This window comes from Fusarium odoratissimum (assembly GCF_000260195.1).
Source record: "Fusarium odoratissimum NRRL 54006 unplaced genomic scaffold supercont1.1, whole genome shotgun sequence".
Lineage (NCBI taxonomy): Eukaryota > Fungi > Ascomycota > Sordariomycetes > Hypocreales > Nectriaceae > Fusarium > Fusarium odoratissimum.
In genome coordinates this window covers 1,774,079-1,791,636 of record NW_022158687.1, presented here as the reverse complement: position 1 = coordinate 1,791,636, position 17,558 = coordinate 1,774,079, and the positions used below count along the sequence as shown (strand labels likewise).

The following is a 17,558-nucleotide window of genomic DNA, read 5'->3' as shown; positions in this document are numbered from 1 at the left end:
AAACCAAAGGGTCAGACAGACCCTGAGCTTGGGGCCATCAACTCAATTCCATCGAAACAATTCCCGTTTGTACTTTGAAGGGCCCATCTTGGTACTCTTCATATCTTGGACTCATCATCCAATTCTCACTCATATTCGTTTCGATGTCTCGCAGTGGTCAATCCGAAGCTTGTTCCAAACTCCATATCCATGTCGTTACTTTTTAGCCCTGGTAGCGTTTGGCTCTACCGTAACAGCCAATGGATCCCAGACATGGGGCCACTGTCTGGCGTCTATCAACCGTCCACACCACGTTTAATCTTCAGCCAGGCCTTGGACCCCAGTAAACGTAAACCCAAGCAGGACCCTCCTCAACAATGATGTCGTTTAGCAACTCTGGGGAGCAACGGTGTAGATGTCATCTTATGTGATCAAAGACTCTTGGCAGCGGTAAGCTACCAGCTCTTCGGACAAGCAGCTCCTGAAAACCCGAGAACGGTGTCTATCTCTACCTCATGATCTAACAGGAACACAGGAATCGAGTTAACGCGCTCCGTTTCTAGCTCTGATTCTGGGATGGTAGTTTCTGGGGGACCCACTCGCGAGGCACCATCATGGCGGCCTAGTGAGTTGGAGGGGGCCATTTGGGGGCTCCGTTGGTCTAGGCAAACTGGGGTTTGCGCGAGCTGGGCCCTTTTCGTAGCTCGATGCAGGAGAGGAGAGTCGAGGCGGCAGCACTTCCGGCTGTAGAACGTTGCTGGAGGTATCGATCACCCAATCCAACCATTATCGTTAGCATTGTCGAATAATTGTGCGCCAAAGAGGAAATATCCGGATGGGCTTTGTCAACGGGTTCTGTACGTACCGATAGTCGGCTTGTTTGGGCTCTAATCTCATCATGACTTGTTTTGCCCAGGAGACCGTTACGTACTGTCCATGTTATACATGATCCAGGCCCGTTGAAAGTGAAATCCTGCAGAGAGACACATAGCCAAAACATCGATAACAAGGACCTCACAAGCTTACAGCACCTACCATGTTGGGGCACGGCACCATCCAACCACGAGGCCACTGATCCATCCTTCTCCTTCTTGAACCTGACCTGGGTCCAGGTCACTCCTCCTCCTCCTCCTCCACTATTACTTCCCCCGGACTCGACCTCTACTGTACTAGGGCATCCTCCCGCCACCTTCATCCCTACCTGCCTCGACTGCGCCTGTGGTTCTACCCAAGTCCTTCTGCAGTTGGTAGCTGTCTTGCCTGCCTTTTCTCTCTTGCCGTTTTAGCAACTTAACACCTCTCTTTTGCATCTATCTCAAGGTGCCTTCAAATTCCCTTGGTAACGACCTATGTCGGATTCTCTCTAGCCAAGACCATCGATTGTCTCTTGTCTCCGGTTCGGCTTTTAGATCACCGCAAGTAGTTCCCTCCGGCGCTATCGCATCCACGCCACACACCCGCGCCTCGCTTTCCCCAGGACGCCCAGCAGCCAACACCAGCGCCATAATCCATCCTCGCTCACAACTCGGCAACTCTAAAACCGACTTGGCTTGCGATTTCTCAGCTTTTCCCGTCTTGCGCGACTCTTTGGCCATTTCAGAAGATACGAAGCCATTCGCGAATGGTCACTTGTCTCAATTGCGATCGTCTTCGCTGAGTGCTGCTGCTGCGCAGCTGTTGCGTGCGGGTCGGCCTTGATAACGTTCCTCGATCGGCTCACCTATCCACGGCTTTCCGACTGAATTACTTGCTCCAACTGGAGAGATCACGACATCGCCATGGCCGGCTTTTTCAACAAAATAAAGGGTTCTGGCACTGTATGTCTTGGACTCGCTCCTTGTTCCATTTCTGCCCTGGACTGTCCCAATCCCATCTCCTCTCGCTCACTCTAAGTTGCGCCAAGATTACTTCTCATGACTGACAAAATCCCGCTCGCTTTCGGTTCATAGGCCACGACCACTACACCCAACAAGCAAGATGTTGTCGCGAAGAAGAAAGAAGAGCCCGTGCTCGACCTCACGCCGCTCGAGAAGATGCTCCAGAATGCCGCTCCCCTTCGAGACGACGGCGCCGATCGCTTTTTCGGCCTCGAGAATGTACGTCGAGCCCTACCTATTCCCGCCCGAATTATTGTTATTTTTCATCATCGTCAATACCTTACCATCGCAAGAACTAGGCTAACATGAAAACAGTTTGGGAACACATGGTACGAATTGGGTGAGACATCACACAGCCAAATTACGATGCTGACTTTTTGTGTAGCTACTGCAACTCGATCGTTCAGGCTCTGTTTTATTCCGAATCTTTCAGGAATAATGTTGTCAATTATCCCCCGATTATGCCCTCGGAGACAAACGGCAGCCGACCAAAGGTTCCCATCACCATCAGACCTCCGCCCACTGACCCTGTCGAGACCTTGCCAAAACAAAAGGGCCTTAGTACATCCCAAGTGATCAAGCAACGACAGGCCATGAATCAACAGTTGCCTGGACAGGTTGGCGTTCGACCTGAAGACAAACCTGATACACCCGAATACAAGAAGAAACAAGCCATGATCAAAGGGCCTATCCTGGAACTGGCACGAGAGAATGCCACTTCTTATGGCATGAATGAATGCACATTTACTGGACTTAAGGACATTTTTCTGGCATTGTTGGAAAGCAACACCCACACAGGAGTCCTCAGTCCCCAACGATTCCTCGAGATATTCAAGCGCGACAATGAAATGTTTCGAAACTCAATGCACCAAGACGCTCATGAGTTCTACGGTTTGGTTTTGAATGATGTCATCAACAGCGTTGAGAGCACAGCTCGCCAGATGCAGTTGCAGGCGCCAGCTGACGGCATTGATGGGCTGGCAACTTCAGTGGGACACGCTCTTGGATCTGCCATGGTAAATCACGTAGCTGGGTCAAGTTCCCCGGCAACAGGATGGGTCCATGACATTTTTGAAGGCGTTCTCACATCAGAAACCAAGTGCTTGACTTGCGAGACTGCTTCTCAGCGCGATGAGACATTTCTTGATTTGTCCATTGACTTGGAAGAGCATTCATCAGTGACATCTTGCTTAAGGAAGTTTTCAGCCGAGGAGATGCTCTGTGAGAGAAACAAGTTCCACTGCGACCATTGTGGTGGCCTTCAGGAGGCCGAGAAGCGAATGAAGGTGAAGCGGTTACCCAAGATCTTGACGCTCCACTTAAAGCGGTTCAAGTATACCGAGGATTACAGTCGTTTGCAAAAGCTCTTTCACAGGGTCGTGTATCCCTACCACCTGCGCATGTTCAACACGACAGATAATGCCGAAGACCCGGATCGACTGTATGAGCTGTATGCGGTAGTGGTACACATTGGTGGTAATGCCTACCATGGTCACTACGTGTCTATCATCAAGGTTCCGGGCAGGGGATGGATCCTGTTTGACGACGAGATGGTTGAACCGGTGGACAAGAATTTTGTCCGCAACTTCTTCGGTGACAAGCCAGGGATGGCAACCGCGTACGTTTTGTTTTACCAGGAAACGACATTTGAGAAAGTGCGAGAGGAGCAAGAGAAGGAGGGCATGGAGGAGGTAAAACTCGCTAGCGAAGCAGCGAATCTGGCTCAGGAGAACGGGGACAAATCAGATACGGCGCCTCTTAGACGGCAAGCAACGCAGCCCATGTCGCCCCTGACGCATCACGAGTCAATGGCAAATCTTGCCCATGCCAGTACGGCACCAGCCATGCCTTCGGCTCCCCAACCGGATCCTACGCCCCCAGCAGCCGCTGCAGCTGCAGCTACAACAAATGGCCTGGCTCGTGTCACTACGCAGAAAGAAGAAGCCAAATCGAAAGAGGACAAGAAACGAGAGAAGAAGGAGCGCGAAGCTGCTGAGAAGGCCGAGAAACTTGCGGAAAAGGAGCGAGAGAAACAGGCCAAGGTTGACGAAAAGAAACGAAGAGAAGATAATTACAAAGCGATACAGGCACGACGAAATGAGAACGATGAACTAGCCAAAGTGTTGGAAGCCAGCAAGAAGTCTGCAGCACAAGAAGAGGAAGCAAGAAAGAAAGAAAACGGATCACCTCAGAGCAATGGAATTCTCGACCGAACCAAACGCGGCAGCAAGTCGATGTCAAGGAGAAGTTTCTCGCTTTTCCACAAAGACAAGTCGGCTGGGCAAACGCCTGATACTCCTAACGGCGATGCAAGCGATAAACACGACAAACTCAAGGATCGCCTCAGCTTCAGCTTGGGACGTAAAAAGAGCACGAATTTGCTTTCGTAATTCCAACATGCGCGTACCCTATCACGTCTACATACGGGAAGGGGGAACTCGGAATGCATTACATCGTTGTGTTCCGGGGGTGTTAGTGGATGGCAGGATACGGATACCCATTGCGCTTTGAATGAAGCACTCACTGCATGAGACAAGAGCATAATAAGGCGACGGGGGTCCTCAGAAGCATTCAGCATTTGGGTCTCTGGCATTTTGTTGTCCTGAGCCTCAGGAGAAACAGGTTTGCCGTAGCCTGCATTATGTGAAGGCAAGACGGCCTAATTACAGAAGGTACCAAGTAGAAGATGGAACACGGGTGCATGGAGCAGAAGGCAAACTTGGTTATTACTGCTCGAATGGGCTTGTTTGATCGATAAATGTTGACCGAGAGCCGAATAAGACCACCCATAGCGTGGCAGTTGTATTATACATAGGTGTCTGGAGGTCCTGGTCGAAAGCCCTCGTAAGCTTAGACAGGCCTTTGTGCATTTAGCTATTTTGGTATATTTTGAACAAGACAAGACGCCTATGAGCGAACTGAGGAGATAACGTCTGAAACATTATGTGTATGTTCAGCATTACACGTATGCAATAAGATTACCTTCACTACTATATCATGAAGAGGGTTCCGCATCTCGTCCTGTCTCGTTCCATATCGTATCCATATCAAAGAGTAGTACTCCCACGCATGGTCTCCCGTGATTCATATCAACAACAAAAACTCCAGTTCCAAGATTAGCCGGACTCCATTGATGCCTAGAAAAGTCTACCGTGTCCTCTTTTTACAGCTGCGCCTTGTATTGTGGCACCCCGCTAATCAACCAAGTATGAGCTCATAAAGGATGATAACGGAATTGACAAAGATCAGTGGCACTATTGCTACGTTAGTTCCTCGTATTGCAGAAGGCGCAGTAGTAGCTCGTTATGTTTGCGCGGCGTGGGTTTGGGCGTTGAACGTACTCCTCATGATGGTTCGGACACTCGCGATGAGATTGATGATCTTGGCTTTGACGCTGGCATCGGGGCCAGCGCCGAACGCAGGGTCGTAAGAAGCGGGAGAGAGATTGACTGGGAGATCAGGTTAGATATGAAATTCGCGGGGCTATATAGACTCGAGCAGGGAGGGAGAATTTCGTACTGCGCGCGAGAAAACGATCTTCGGAGAGGACAGCGACGGCGTTGATGAGTAGAATACAAACTGAAATTTATATTAGCTGCTGCGCTCTGGATAAGGAGGATAGGGGGATTGTTACCGTAGAGGAAGCTACCAAAGAACCACATTTTGGGCGACGGCGCTGAAGGTCAAAAAGGATTGAGAATTGGTGGTCTTGGTTGTAGCTAAGGTAGTCAGCGATGATGTGTAACTATCCCATCTCAAGGACTTGCCTTGCACTCGCTGGTACCTTGACTGGTTTCGAGGTACGTACCTTTTGCAATGGTGGCTTGAACGGTCGATGCAAGAGCTGGGGAAGGGGTGACGAGTGTTCTGTGGCGGGTGATTTGTTAGACCGATCCGAGGACCCCTAAAGAGGTAACAAGCTCATGGGTAATTCATTCATTCGCTCATGTTGAACAATAGACTTGTAATGAATTATATTCCCATTCATTTATAGCGGTTGGTTTGGCATGGAGAGATTTTGTTGATCTGGTGGCTTCTCTCACCTTTCAGATCTTTCAGCCTTTTGCTTGAAAACCAAGCATTTCGAGATACGACCAAGCTCGAAGGTACCTACAGTAGCTCTCGTCCCGAGAGCTCTATATCAGCCAAGATGAAGACTTCAGGTACATCGTTTTCTCTTTGCACTGTGAAATCAAGGTGTACTAAATATTCCCAGATGTCTTCCTAACGTGTCTTCTCATCACCATCCCACTCGTTCATCTACTTGTGTCCCCCTATACAAAAGTGGAGGAGTCTTTCAATATACAAGCAGCCCACGACATCCTGATCTACGGAACACCCACTCAGGACATATATGAACGCCTCTCTCATACTTACGACCACTTCACCTTTCCCGGCGCCGTACCCCGTACTTTTCTCGGTGCTGTGCTCCTCGCAGGATTAGGGCAGCCCATCGTCGCTCTTGTTGGCTTTCAGCATGCACAGCTTGTAGTTCGAGGAATCCTTGGCGCGGCTAATGTTGCTGCGCTTTTGACGTTCAGGTCCTCTCTCAGGAGAGCTTATGGATCAGGTGTTTCAGCTTGGTGGGTGGTGTTTATGGCGAGTCAGTTCCATATCAACTACTATGTTTCCCGGACGTTGCCAAACATGTATGCATTCTGTCTCAGTAGGTCATCTCATTCACCATCGATTCTAAAAGCATCAACTCACTGTGACTAGCTACCCTTGCTTCAGCATTCCTACTTCCCCAATCGTCACCTCATCTCTCTGCTGCTCGTCAGAAACAAGCCATCGCCCTCTTGGTTATCGCAGCAGCCATCTTCCGCTCTGAAGTCGCTGTTCTTCTCAGCACTACAGGACTCTACCTCCTTTTCACGCGTCGTATCGGTCTGCGCCCCTTGGTTCTCACTTTCCTCGGCTCATTCATCTCTTCACTGCTTATCTCAGTACCTATTGACTCGTATTTCTGGCAGAAGCCCCTATGGCCTGAGTTATGGGGTTTCTACTTCAACGCTATTCTTGGATCTTCGTCAGAATGGGGCATTTCTCCATGGCATTACTATTTCACCTCAGCGCTTCCCAAGCTATTGCTCAACCCTTTCGTGCCAGCGTTGACAGTGTATGCACTACTCCAGCCTGGCACATCACGGGCTACGCAGGCATTGCTGATCCCCAACTTGCTCTTTGTGGCCATTTATTCTGCTCAGCCTCATAAAGAGGCTCGTTTCATTTTCTATGTTGTGCCGCCTCTGACTGCCGCTGCAGCTCTCGGCGCTAATTTTGTCTCCTCTCGCGCCTCTAAATCCATCATCTACCGTGGCTTGTCTGCCGTTATCGCCCTGTCAGTCCTCGTCAGCTTCGCAGGCAGCACTGCCATGCTCCTATTCTCTTCACTTAACTATCCCGGCGGCGATGCACTTCAGCAACTCTCTTACATCACCCGTGATGACCCTACTCCCGTCATCGACGTCCACGCCGACGTCTTGAGTTGCATGACGGGGCTGACCTTGTTTGGGCAAAATCCATCTGGTTATCCCATCGCTTTCCCCATCCACCCCCACCCTGATTCTACGGCACCTGTTCTAGTCTTCGACAAGACCGAAAAGGGAGACCAACTTTATTGGCCGCGTTTCTGGGAGCGCTTCGACTATACTCTCGCAGAGAACCCACGCAAGGTGTTGGGTGGCTGGCAGGTTATAGGAGTTGTCACGGGTTACGACGGTGTTGAGATTCTCAAGCCTGGCTCTCCTGCTGCAGGAGATGAGATTGAAAAGGGAACAATCGGTGGTGAGAAAATACTTGGACTGGGCGCAAATGTCGCTGCTCTCAGAAATCTGGTTAGGGGCTATACAGGTGGTTGGTGGGTTGGACCTCGAATGTCACCCCGAATCCGAATCTTGAGGCGTGTCAGTTAATTAGATCGTCAAGACGAGACAAAATAAGTGTCTGCTTCCATCACAGTTCAATAATTAGTCAGTGTGAGTGTGAGGCCGTGCCTTGTGATACTACATCATCTGATTTTGTAATGCCCTATCATATCGTATAAACAATGCATACATGCCTGCGTGGACTCCTCGATGCCATCCATAACCCCTGAAAAGACAAGAACCCATCATCCCAATCTACACTGAGCGCAACAAAGTATAGTATGTGAGCCTCCTGGCAGACAGAGCAGCCAGTTATCAATATTTTCTTGCTTTCTCCATAGCCCAACGCCACGTACTGCCTTGCCTTGCCTTGCCTTGCCTTGCCTTGCCTTGCCCTGCCCTGCCGTCTTCGAACCCAATGTCTTTTCCAACCCCAACCCCAACCCGACCCGACCCGACCGCAAACACATCGTGAGCACCTCGCACCGAAGCGTCTGGGATAGAGAGCAAACCCAGCACCTAATCAAAAGACAAAGTTTCCCATCCAAAAGTCCCATCGCATCCTGCTATCCCTAAATCGTGCAAGCAAAAAGCGTTCTGTTTACCCTCCCCTTGTCGTGTTCCTCGTGTCGCGTGGGTAATTATAGCATATATAAGTGCTCGGGTAATGTTCCAATGAACCAATCGTGTGAACCCAATCACAACTCTTGCTCTGTGTCGCTCCCTTCTTCTGTGTCAGGATCGTCGTCGTCGTCGTCATCGTCTTCATCTTCGCTACTGGAGGAGCTTGGCAGCGCACCATATTTCCTCCTGTACCGCTCAAGTTCCTTCCTCTGCGCCATGAACATATCCAAGATCGCAGTCATTGGGCCCTGGAGATCTTCTAGTTCCTTAATAGGGCCACCACCAGTAGCAAGGTGACGCATCGCCAGTGTCGATATACAGGTCTAACGTTGTCAGTAAGGCTCCACTTATGTGTAGGTCAGCTCAAACTCACCTCTATCCTGCTCACTTGGTGCTCCAAGAAGTTCAACAAGAAGCGATCTGTGACCTCTCCTCCACGCTGCTTGATCCGCTCGAGCAGTTCTGTCTCCGGTGGTTGTAGCCCTGGGGCTTCATTGCCTTCCAGCGAGCTGCAAAGCATCTCAAGTCGCAAACTAATTCTCCAAAGAGTCCAAATTGCATCTGGGTCGATACTGAGCTCTGCTCCGGGTGCAAGGACGGCTGGCTTATCGCCGCCGCCTCCTCCTCCTCCTTCTTCCTTCCTCTCATGCTGCAGGTGGAATTCGATACGTCCAGCCAATGCATGAGGGTAGAGCGAGTACACAACCTCAGGGTTTTCCAGACCCTTCAACTTCTTCTCGCCCATTTCCTTAACCTCAAAGCCTTGAGAGGTGAGGGATCTCAAATCCTTTCGAATGGCACTAGCATATGTCTCGTCGTCAAAGGTATCCTCAGAGCCAGAAGCGTTACCGCGATCTGTATCTTGATAATTCTCCAGGCACCGCTGTATCTCCGAGATGAAGTCGGTCGAGACCGTGATCTGTCCACCGTCTGCGACCGCAGAGATTCGAGCCGCCTTGTTCACCATGGGTCCGAAATAATCCATGCGTCGTGTAACTGGATCCGTCTCACTCACACAGTCTCCAAAGTGAATGCCCATTCGCACCGACAGTCCTTTGAAGATAAGACTGTTATCCTTGTCATAAACAGGCTGGCAAGACACTGAGTTCAAGACTTCTGATGGCCAGTTCACATCGAGGAGCTGCATCTGAACGGCAAACGTCCATAACAGTGCGGACGTGGCTGTTGGGAAGGAGACCATAAAAGCGTCACCTTCAGTCTTGACTTCGTAGCCACCAATTCGTCTCAGCTGTCGACGCATGACCTCGTTGTGGAGTTTGATAGCTGATCTCATGGCACTAGGGTACATCTCCCAGAGTGTTGTCGAGTTCTTGATATCGGTGAAGACAATCGACACGTTACCCGTAGGTGCTGGGATCTCTGCCTCAAGTCGGTTTAGGGATGAATCGAGAACATCGCCCTTCGTCCTTCGGCCCCTCCTGGTATTGAGAACCTGGGCGTCATCAGGGATACCAGATGGATAAAGCGACATACTAGCACCGCGATGGAGTCTGGATCGCTCGACCCGTCGCTTTAGGTCAGCAACACTAATCATCATGACCATAATTTTGCCCGAGGCGCCGTATGCGATAGCCAGGTCACGAAGCTTCTGGGCCGCTCGCATGAGATCTTGTCTCTCGGCTCTCGCAATATCCGTCACTAGACCAGGTGACAGGTACTCCCAGAGCTCGCCAGTCGCAATCAGGATAATGTCATCCTGCTCTCGGATAGTCATGTTGCTGACATAGGGTGCTGCTTGTACGGCCGGCATCAAGTCAACGTATCCAAAGGCGCGTGAAACCTGGAGTAGATCGTTCAGTCTGCCGTTGCGAGAAACCCATCCACCAGCTTCGCGAATGCGCGATCTCTCATTGGGCTCGGCAGGATCATGCTTGCGGGTCAGCATCTTATGTGTACCATCTGTTTGGATCACCATCGCCTGTGCATCACCGACGTTTGCAACATATAATTCCGTACTTTGAAGATAAACCACAGTTGCCACACCCCCTGAGTTAAGGTCTTCCTTGGTGAGTATTACAGGCTGGCCAGAGCCCCTATGCGTCTTCAATGGCCGCTCCTCGGATTGCTGGATAGCAATAGTGACCAAATCCTTGTTGAGCTGGAGGAACGAGCGTCGTAGTGCATCAACCGGTGTTTCATTCGATCGTGTTTTCAACTGCTTCAGTTCGCCAGCGAAAATGTGACCAAAATTTTCATGCAAGTATTTAGCGATCTTGGATCCACCGCTGGACAAAGCTTGTCCATCAAACAAGCCTAAGAGCATCTCTGTTTCTGACGAGTTGAACCTTGGTACCACGAGATCAACCGTTGACAAGTGCTCGTGCTTGCCAAGAGTATCGGCCATACCATAAGGCAGGTGGCCAGCGAGTGATCCAGATGTACGGACACGTCTGTCCTCACTCTGATCGGGAATACTGGGCTGAGTGAGAGTGACATCCATCAGACCCAGGATACGCAAGTTAAGCAAACGGCTGAAGTCTGTATACTCCTCACGGTTGACGGCGCCAGGCCCAAGAGGACCTGTGTTCGTCTGCTTGATCTCCAGGCGCTTGTTGCCAGACAGATTCAGATATCTGAGGTTCGGATTGAGATTCCAATTCCAATCATAGGGCACGTTGGAGATGTTGTATTTCAGGTAGTTACTGCCACAATCGAGCACAGCAAGGTTCTTGGCCCGTGAGATATCGGCTGGCAAGTTGGTAAACCTGTTGCCGTTGATGTAAAGTGCCTGTAGTAAACTCGACTCCTCTAGATCATCGGCAGGCAATGTCGTGAGAGCGTTTCCGGATAAATAAAGCTCAACTAGTTGAGGCCAGTTCTTGATCGATCTCTGTGGCATGTCACTGATTTCGTCGTTGTAAGATAAGTTGAGCACTCGGAGCTCCGCGAGCAGTGTGATCTGATCAAAAACATCGTCATCCAGACGGTTATCGGCCAAGTGAAGATTACGAAGGGATCCAGCAAATGTGTTATTAAGCCTTGATGACATCCCGGAATCTTTTCTGGTGTTGACTGTTTGCGTAGGGGCCGACGGAGTTGCTGATCTAGACACAACTGAGGTCTTACGGCCACCCTTCCCATAGACAGACACGACAGAGCTCTTGCGGTCGCCAGCGTTAAGAGGAGACGGTCCGACACTGAGAAGCGTGCTCGAATTTTGACTGGGTCTTCGATCGTCCGACAACTCTTCGGAGCTTGCTGTGGCCGACAGAGTTGCGAGTGGCGCAGCTCTTCCATTGACAGGAGGGGGCGCCGGTTGTGATTCCTCTCCTGGTATCCGTGGTGCTCTGGAAGCAGGTTTGGGGAAGTGCTCCAGAACATTTGACGAGGCGTTGAAAGTCTCCAGTCGATTTGCCCACCATAACTCCATGGGCAGCTTGGAGATATTGTTTCCTCGAACATTGAGCACTCTCAGTTCAGTCAGGCAACCAATTTGAGCTGGTAGCTCTCCAACGGAATTGTTCGCAATACTGAAATGCTCGAGTCTGCTCAAGGTACCGATTTCTTGGGGCAACGAAACGAAGTAATTTTTATCCAGGATCAGGTGCTCGAGGTTGACCATGTTGACGAATGATGAGTCAATACTGGCAAGCTGGGCGTTCGATAGGTTCAATATCTTGAGTGTAGGAACGGGGGCAACAATCTCGAATTTGTTGAGGGGGTTCGAGTTCAGTTTGAGTTGGCGAAGGGACTCAAACTGTCCAACAAAGGCAGAGACGCAGTTGTGATCAGCGGAAAGAATCTCAAGCTTCGGGAGCTCCGAAATAATGTCGATGCTCGAGATGCCATTGTACTTAATGTCGAGTTCGCGTAGGCTGACAAGTTGTCCAAATGACGCTGGTACAGCGTGCGTAAGTCTATTGTTAGTTATCAACAATTTCTCCAAGTTCTTCAGGCCGCCAATCTCGTGAGGAATCGTTGCAATGGCGTTGAAACTCAGATCCAGGTCAACCAAACTTGGTAGATTGCACAAGAAAGTGGGGAACTTGTCGAGGAAGTTAGAAGAAATATTGAGAGAGCGAAGTGACTGGTATGCTCCAAAGTAAGAAGGCAAGTGTTTAAGCCGGTTGTTGGCCAAGTTCATCTTCAGCATCCCTGTAAGAGAGTTGAGCTCGGCATGCTCCAACTGCTCCAGCCGGTTGTTTGCAACATCCAGAAAGGTCAATCTGTTTGCTCGACTCAGACTGGGCGGTAGTTTCCTAGCTTCGTTGTTGTTAAACTTGATGTCTCGAAGATGTTTACAAGACTGTATAAAGTCTCGCGGGACGTCGAGCGAGAGGTTACGCGAGAGGTTCAGAGAGATAATCTCCATGGCCTTTGAGTATAGGGATATAGGTATTGTGACGAGGTTGCGACCAGAGAGGTCCACGTAATTAAGCTTCTGAGCCCGAGCCAGGCCCATGTCAGTTGTTTTGGCATGAAAGTCGCTCTCCCTCGCAGACAAGAACATGAACCTGCAGAGGTAACTGTTGTCTTCGCGGCCAAGATCTTCGATTCTATCCTTTTCCTCATAACCGACTTGCTGCAGGAGCCGCTTCTGCATGAGTAAGGGTCGCTCAGGTGGTGTCAAAACCCTGATAAGATCATGCTTCTTCATGATAATATGATAGTTCTCCAAACCGTCAACCACATAAGTCTTCTTAATGACTTGTGAGATGACATCCGTGACATTCGAGTCCAGAGGCATCGAATGTGTAGAGAATGTACCATCTGAGCGAAAGATTCGAATGCAGTATGGCGATGCTTTCTCTTCTGGGCGAGGGGGGCTACCGATCTCATCTGGTTCAGGGCCATGGTATGAGTTATCTTCGGTGTTGCGTCGCACTGCCCAACTGTCAGGAGCATCCCAACGGCCTTTAGGCGCTGTGGAGATAATGGAATCGTGGCGCTCAGGCTCGACGTTGTTAACGAAGCTAGTATCCATAGGTGTAAGTGGAGGAGGTTTCGTTAGGATGCCCTCCATATCGTTCAGGTTGGTATCGAGATGATATATGTTGTTAGGATCGTTACGATCTGTCGGTCCAATTGCATCGTCAACATAGTCTTGAGGCCGATGAGTTCGTCCCTTCTTGGCGAAAGGGAACTTATTGTTGAAAGTTGCGCCACGTTGACCCGGAATTGGTCGCATATCAGGCACATCGCTCGTCTCCCCAGGGACAAAGGTCCCCGAGAACGGTAATGTAGTCGTCGATACATCGCTGGGGCGGTGCAAGTCAGGCTTCGAGGTCTTCGGCTGGAGAGATCTTGTTGATTGAGGTAGGTCGCGAAGTTTAGCAATGTCATCTTTATCTTTGTGATGCCTTCTAAGTCGTCCAAAGATTCCGCGTTTGCCATGATGATGACCGGGTGAAGTTTGTCCATCAACTTGGGAGGATTTCGTGCTCCAAGTCATTCCTGCACTTCTGGTACTTGGTGTCGGGCTTTGGCCTCTAGATTTGGTTGAGTACACGGCGCTACTACCCCCACGATCGCGCGACATTTGCGTGCCAATCGCTGTATCGTCCCTACTCATTGTCGGCCGCAGTGTCCGAGGATCATCATTACTCTTATGGTGTCGGTGATGCCCGGGTAAGTGAACTATAGAATGACCCGACCTCGAGGATGACGATGTCTTTGGGGGAATTTGTGAGGAACCATCACCCACATATCGCTCTCGATCGGGTCCGGTCATGATGTCTCGGACGGGAGCTTCGCCATATCGAGCGATGTCCTATAAGATGGATGTCAGTGTGCCAGCCACGCTGGTGAGAATGCTATGTGAGTGAGATGACAGCTGAATCGAATTGGGCACTAAAAACAAAACCAAGGGATAATTTCGGAGAGGAATGTGTCGATCGTAGACCAGACCGGGGGGTCACCGGGGGTTCAGGATGATGAGACAGAGGCGGGTGTTGTACGTACACTGTTGTCCTGGTATAGAAATGGCACCACCTCTGGTGCAGGAACTGGAGTTCTCGGTCTCGAAGATGATGGTGATGCATCGCGAGTGTGATCCGTGGCATTGGAATAGTTGCGATCTCTATGTGTGGGGCGGCTGTGACTATAAGAGCGTCCACGCTGGTCCTTGCCCGCGAGCGAAGTGGGTAGGCTGCCATCCGAGCTATCGCGCCCAGGGAATTCCTCGCCAAAGAAGCCCTGAAGTTTGCGAAAACCACCTCTGGTTATACTAGTTTTGCTACCCTGACTGCTCGCTGTGAGGATACTGGCAGCGGATGGGCGTCTGCCATCGAAATATGAAGCCTCGGGGGCATCGTGTTGCGAAGGATGAGATGGATACTGGTGCTGATGTGGTTGGCGGTTACTGATCTGATGACCCGGAGAAAGCTGGGAGGCGAGGGAGAGGTTGTCGCTCGAATCGTTGAAGAAACTGGTCGGCATGTTGGAAGAGGTCGTAGGGGAACCAGGCTGGTTCATCCACGGGGCTATTTGAGGGCTCGCGCCGCCGGTGGGCGGAATCTGGTGGATCTGAGGGACTCGGGAGGTTTCGAGAACGGCGAGCTCACGTCGATAATTGGTGAGGTCGCTCATGCGACGGTCTTTGGGATGGGCATTGGCGCCGGCGCGAGGGGCGAAGTTTGTAGCAGTTGGTGAGAGCAGAGGCTCATCCTTGAAGGAGGACCTGTGAGATGCGGGAAAGCGTTTAGCTGGATGGTGGGAGGCGAGATGAACGGCGACAGGGCGGGAGATGGCAGCAGGGGATCGGGAGACGGGAGACGGCATATTATCGGAATCATAATCACAACTATAAACTCACCAAAGGTTGCTCAATGAAGCATTGCCATCAGCGCTTGGGCGAGCAGAAGGAGTAGGGGTTGGTTGCTGGCGAGGCGTCGAGGAGAATGTCGAGGTATTAGAGGTGGTAGCAGCAGCAGCAGCAGGGGAAGCTGTCGCAACGGGAGCAGCAGCGGAGGATGATGGAGTTGGTGTTAGAGTATCAACGTTAGGTGCCGGATTGGGAGTAGGCGAGTGAGTGGGAATGGGAGTGGAGATAGTAGAAGCGGAAGCGGGAGCGGGAGTAGTGGAGGCAGTTGAGGGTGAGGGCGATTGCGATTGCGATTGAGATGGAGACGAGGACCTCACGGTGACCGCAAAGTATGTACTACTCTCGGCACTTGCGGCGCTCGGACTGTTATCGTTGCTTTTGCTGCTGCTGCTACCTCTGATTTTGCTTCTGCTAGAGCTCGTGATCGAGCCGATGCGGTTGAAGGGCTCATTCCTGGTCATTGTCGCCGGGGCGTGGATGGCGTTGATGGTAAGGCCCTAAGCCATAGGGAATAATATGGGTAAGGCAGGGTCCGGATGAGGACAGGACAGACGACAGGCACGGAGCAGCTAAGCATAAGCAAACACGGTGGATAACTTGTTAGCGAGAGAACAGACAAGACCCCGTCAATTCAGTGCAGTTCGGTTCAGTTTCGTTCATAGGTGCCCAGTCAGTAGAATGGGTAAGAGACGAGTTCGGGTTCGGGGTTGCAAATCGTGACTGTGAGCGGCGGGGTTGAACGGACGTCCAAAGCTACTAAGGTGGGTGAGATTGGTAGATCCTCTGTAGCTAGAGACATACGCGGAAAGGTGAGGTATGTCGTTTTATTTTAAAGATTGAGATGAGATGAGATATCCTTGGAAGGTATTAGGCAAGACAAGGTAAGGTTAAGGTAAAGGTACGGAGCAGACCGAATGTGTGGTAGGTGAGTTCACGTCATGTCTGGAAACAAGAGGTAGGCGTATGAGGCTGAGTTGGAGCTCCCTGTTCCTGGCGATGTCCGGGCAAGAGGATGAGAAGACAAGAGAGGACACTTAGGGGCTTAGGGTGAGGGCAATCAGGTCCAAGCAAGTAACAAAGAGTGTGCCCGGTGAACGAGTGAGTTGGTTGTAGGTAAAACTATTGTGCAGTACAGTGTAGGTACTTGGTATAGATGAATGAATACCTTAGTATAACTTATTGTTAGTGTCTGTAGGTGTAGTCCAAGGGCAGGCAAAGAGACCTTGGGGACATTCAGTATAGCATGCAGCCCAGTGGTCGCCAAAGATGGGAACTAACTGTCCGCAATGCTGGCTGCTTTGGTCTTTGGCGCTTCGTTCGCCCGGGGCAGAGTGAGATTGACCGGGGTCTGTCCGCTGTGTCTGGGCCGGATGAAGGACGAGAGAGGCTGGTTCTTAGCGTTATCCATGGTTGAGTAGAGTGACGCCCTCCGTCTCTGAGGTGTCTTGGGTTCCAGGGGCAATGTCCACTAAACCGCTGTCCCTGTCCTCTGGAAGGCAAGCTAACGACCTCAAAGTGTGATGAGCAAGGTCAGGGCAAGGTAAACTGAAGGTAAGGTACTCGCTGGCTACGCCCGATTCAAGATTCAGGTGTACCTGAGTCCCCTGTTTGTGGTGGAGCAAATTGCACAATCGACAAGATTGTTGTTCATACAAGGTCTAAATAAACGTTATTTTTCCTAAATCGATCCTCTTTTATCAGGAAGATGTTTTGCCGTTTTGATTAATTTGCCTTCCCGTTGCATATTTTTCAGGCGAATGGCAGATGCTGTGTCTCCGGTTTGTCCATGACCCGTCCAGTAGCAAATGCAAAGCGCCTATTGTTTAATTCCATGTGCATACGCCCTAACGGATAGCCAGAGCAAATCAACACTGAGAGCTGTACGGATACGGAAATACTTAATCTCAGGTACCCTCAAGTAGCGTCATCCAATCTCATATAGGTACACGGAAATGGCATCGCACGTACCACACGCTCGCCGCTCACTACATATTGAATCTGATGGTTCACGAACTGAACTTGCTTCGGCTCCACCTGTCTTGTAAGTTATAGTAAATCCCAGTTTGCTGAATACATGCTGCTGCACAACAATCAAAGACAATCTTGAGCCATGAGACTTCGCAGAGAAACAAACCCTGTACATCATGGGCCTTCTCAGTCTCGCAAAATAATCCACAATTAAACAATCCCCAAATCATATCCTTTGTGTGCGCAAAGAATCTCAATATCCCGGCTGCAGTAGCTACCAAATGACATACTAACCATGTACAGAACAAACGAGACCCATGCTCCGGTCCCATTCAGGGTCTTGAAGGCGCTGCTTGCTTTTTCCCGCTTCTTTTTGACGGTTCCTTTGTTGGTAGACCTCAGTAATGAGCATTGGACCGGGGTTTGTGATAGTGTCTTCTCGGTTTTCGTGTTCCGCAA

The 17,558-nt window shown here is 50.5% G+C and overlaps 5 protein-coding genes across 17 annotated transcripts; 2 read left to right on the top strand and 3 right to left on the bottom strand.

Moving 5' to 3' along the window:
• The first annotated feature begins 987 nt into the window (after positions 1–987).
• On the top strand, positions 988–5,033 carry FOIG_00628 (ubiquitin thiolesterase). Of its 5 annotated transcripts, XM_031196915.1 has the most exons (4): positions 988–1,796; positions 1,929–2,075; positions 2,172–2,185; positions 2,242–5,033. In XM_031196915.1, the coding sequence occupies exons 1-4, from the start codon at positions 1,758–1,760 to the stop codon at positions 4,244–4,246; spliced, it is 2,205 nt and encodes a 734-aa protein (XP_031072682.1). In that variant the 5' UTR covers positions 988–1,757; the 3' UTR covers positions 4,247–5,033. The 5 variants fall into 5 exon arrangements, with proteins under 5 accessions (XP_031072682.1, XP_031072684.1, XP_031072683.1 ...); XM_031196917.1 differs by having other exon boundaries at positions 2,172–5,033; XM_031196916.1 differs by having other exon boundaries at positions 988–2,075.
• On the bottom strand, positions 4,623–5,662 carry FOIG_00627 (uncharacterized protein). 4 transcript variants are annotated; one of them, XM_031196912.1, is made up of 5 exons: positions 5,624–5,662; positions 5,491–5,575; positions 5,376–5,435; positions 5,198–5,305; positions 4,623–5,110 (listed from the first exon to the last, which is right to left on the bottom strand). In XM_031196912.1, exons 2-5 carry the CDS (start codon positions 5,516–5,518, stop codon positions 5,055–5,057), a joined length of 252 nt encoding a protein of 83 aa, XP_031072679.1. In that variant the 5' UTR covers positions 5,519–5,575; positions 5,624–5,662; the 3' UTR covers positions 4,623–5,054. The 4 variants fall into 4 exon arrangements, with proteins under 4 accessions (XP_031072679.1, XP_031072678.1, XP_031072681.1 ...); XM_031196911.1 differs by having other exon boundaries at positions 5,491–5,662; XM_031196914.1 differs by having other exon boundaries at positions 4,632–5,305; positions 5,624–5,656.
• Positions 5,663–5,804: 142 nt separating this feature from the next.
• On the top strand, positions 5,805–8,102 carry FOIG_00626 (alpha-1,6-mannosyltransferase). Its single transcript, XM_031196910.1, has 3 exons — positions 5,805–6,019; positions 6,073–6,522; positions 6,576–8,102. The coding sequence occupies exons 1-3, from the start codon at positions 6,007–6,009 to the stop codon at positions 7,769–7,771; spliced, it is 1,659 nt and encodes a 552-aa protein (XP_031072677.1). The 5' UTR covers positions 5,805–6,006; the 3' UTR covers positions 7,772–8,102.
• FOIG_00625 (adenylate cyclase) lies at positions 6,584–16,317 on the bottom strand. 6 transcript variants are annotated; one of them, XM_031196905.1, is made up of 5 exons: positions 15,123–16,317; positions 14,270–14,987; positions 8,721–14,078; positions 8,123–8,670; positions 6,584–8,102 (listed from the first exon to the last, which is right to left on the bottom strand). In XM_031196905.1, exons 1-4 carry the CDS (start codon positions 15,590–15,592, stop codon positions 8,422–8,424), a joined length of 6,795 nt encoding a protein of 2,264 aa, XP_031072672.1. In that variant the 5' UTR covers positions 15,593–16,317; the 3' UTR covers positions 6,584–8,102; positions 8,123–8,421. The 6 variants fall into 6 exon arrangements, with proteins under 6 accessions (XP_031072672.1, XP_031072673.1, XP_031072671.1 ...); XM_031196908.1 differs by having other exon boundaries at positions 7,812–8,102; positions 8,721–14,109; positions 15,123–16,300; XM_031196906.1 differs by having other exon boundaries at positions 14,270–16,317.
• Positions 16,318–16,404: 87 nt separating this feature from the next.
• FOIG_00624 (uncharacterized protein) lies at positions 16,405–16,539 on the bottom strand (the record flags this gene model as incomplete). The annotated part of the gene is made up of 1 exon (XM_031196903.1): positions 16,405–16,539. One exon carries the CDS (start codon positions 16,537–16,539, stop codon positions 16,405–16,407), a length of 135 nt encoding a protein of 44 aa, XP_031072670.1.
• Between the last annotated feature and the right edge of the window lie 1,019 nt (positions 16,540–17,558).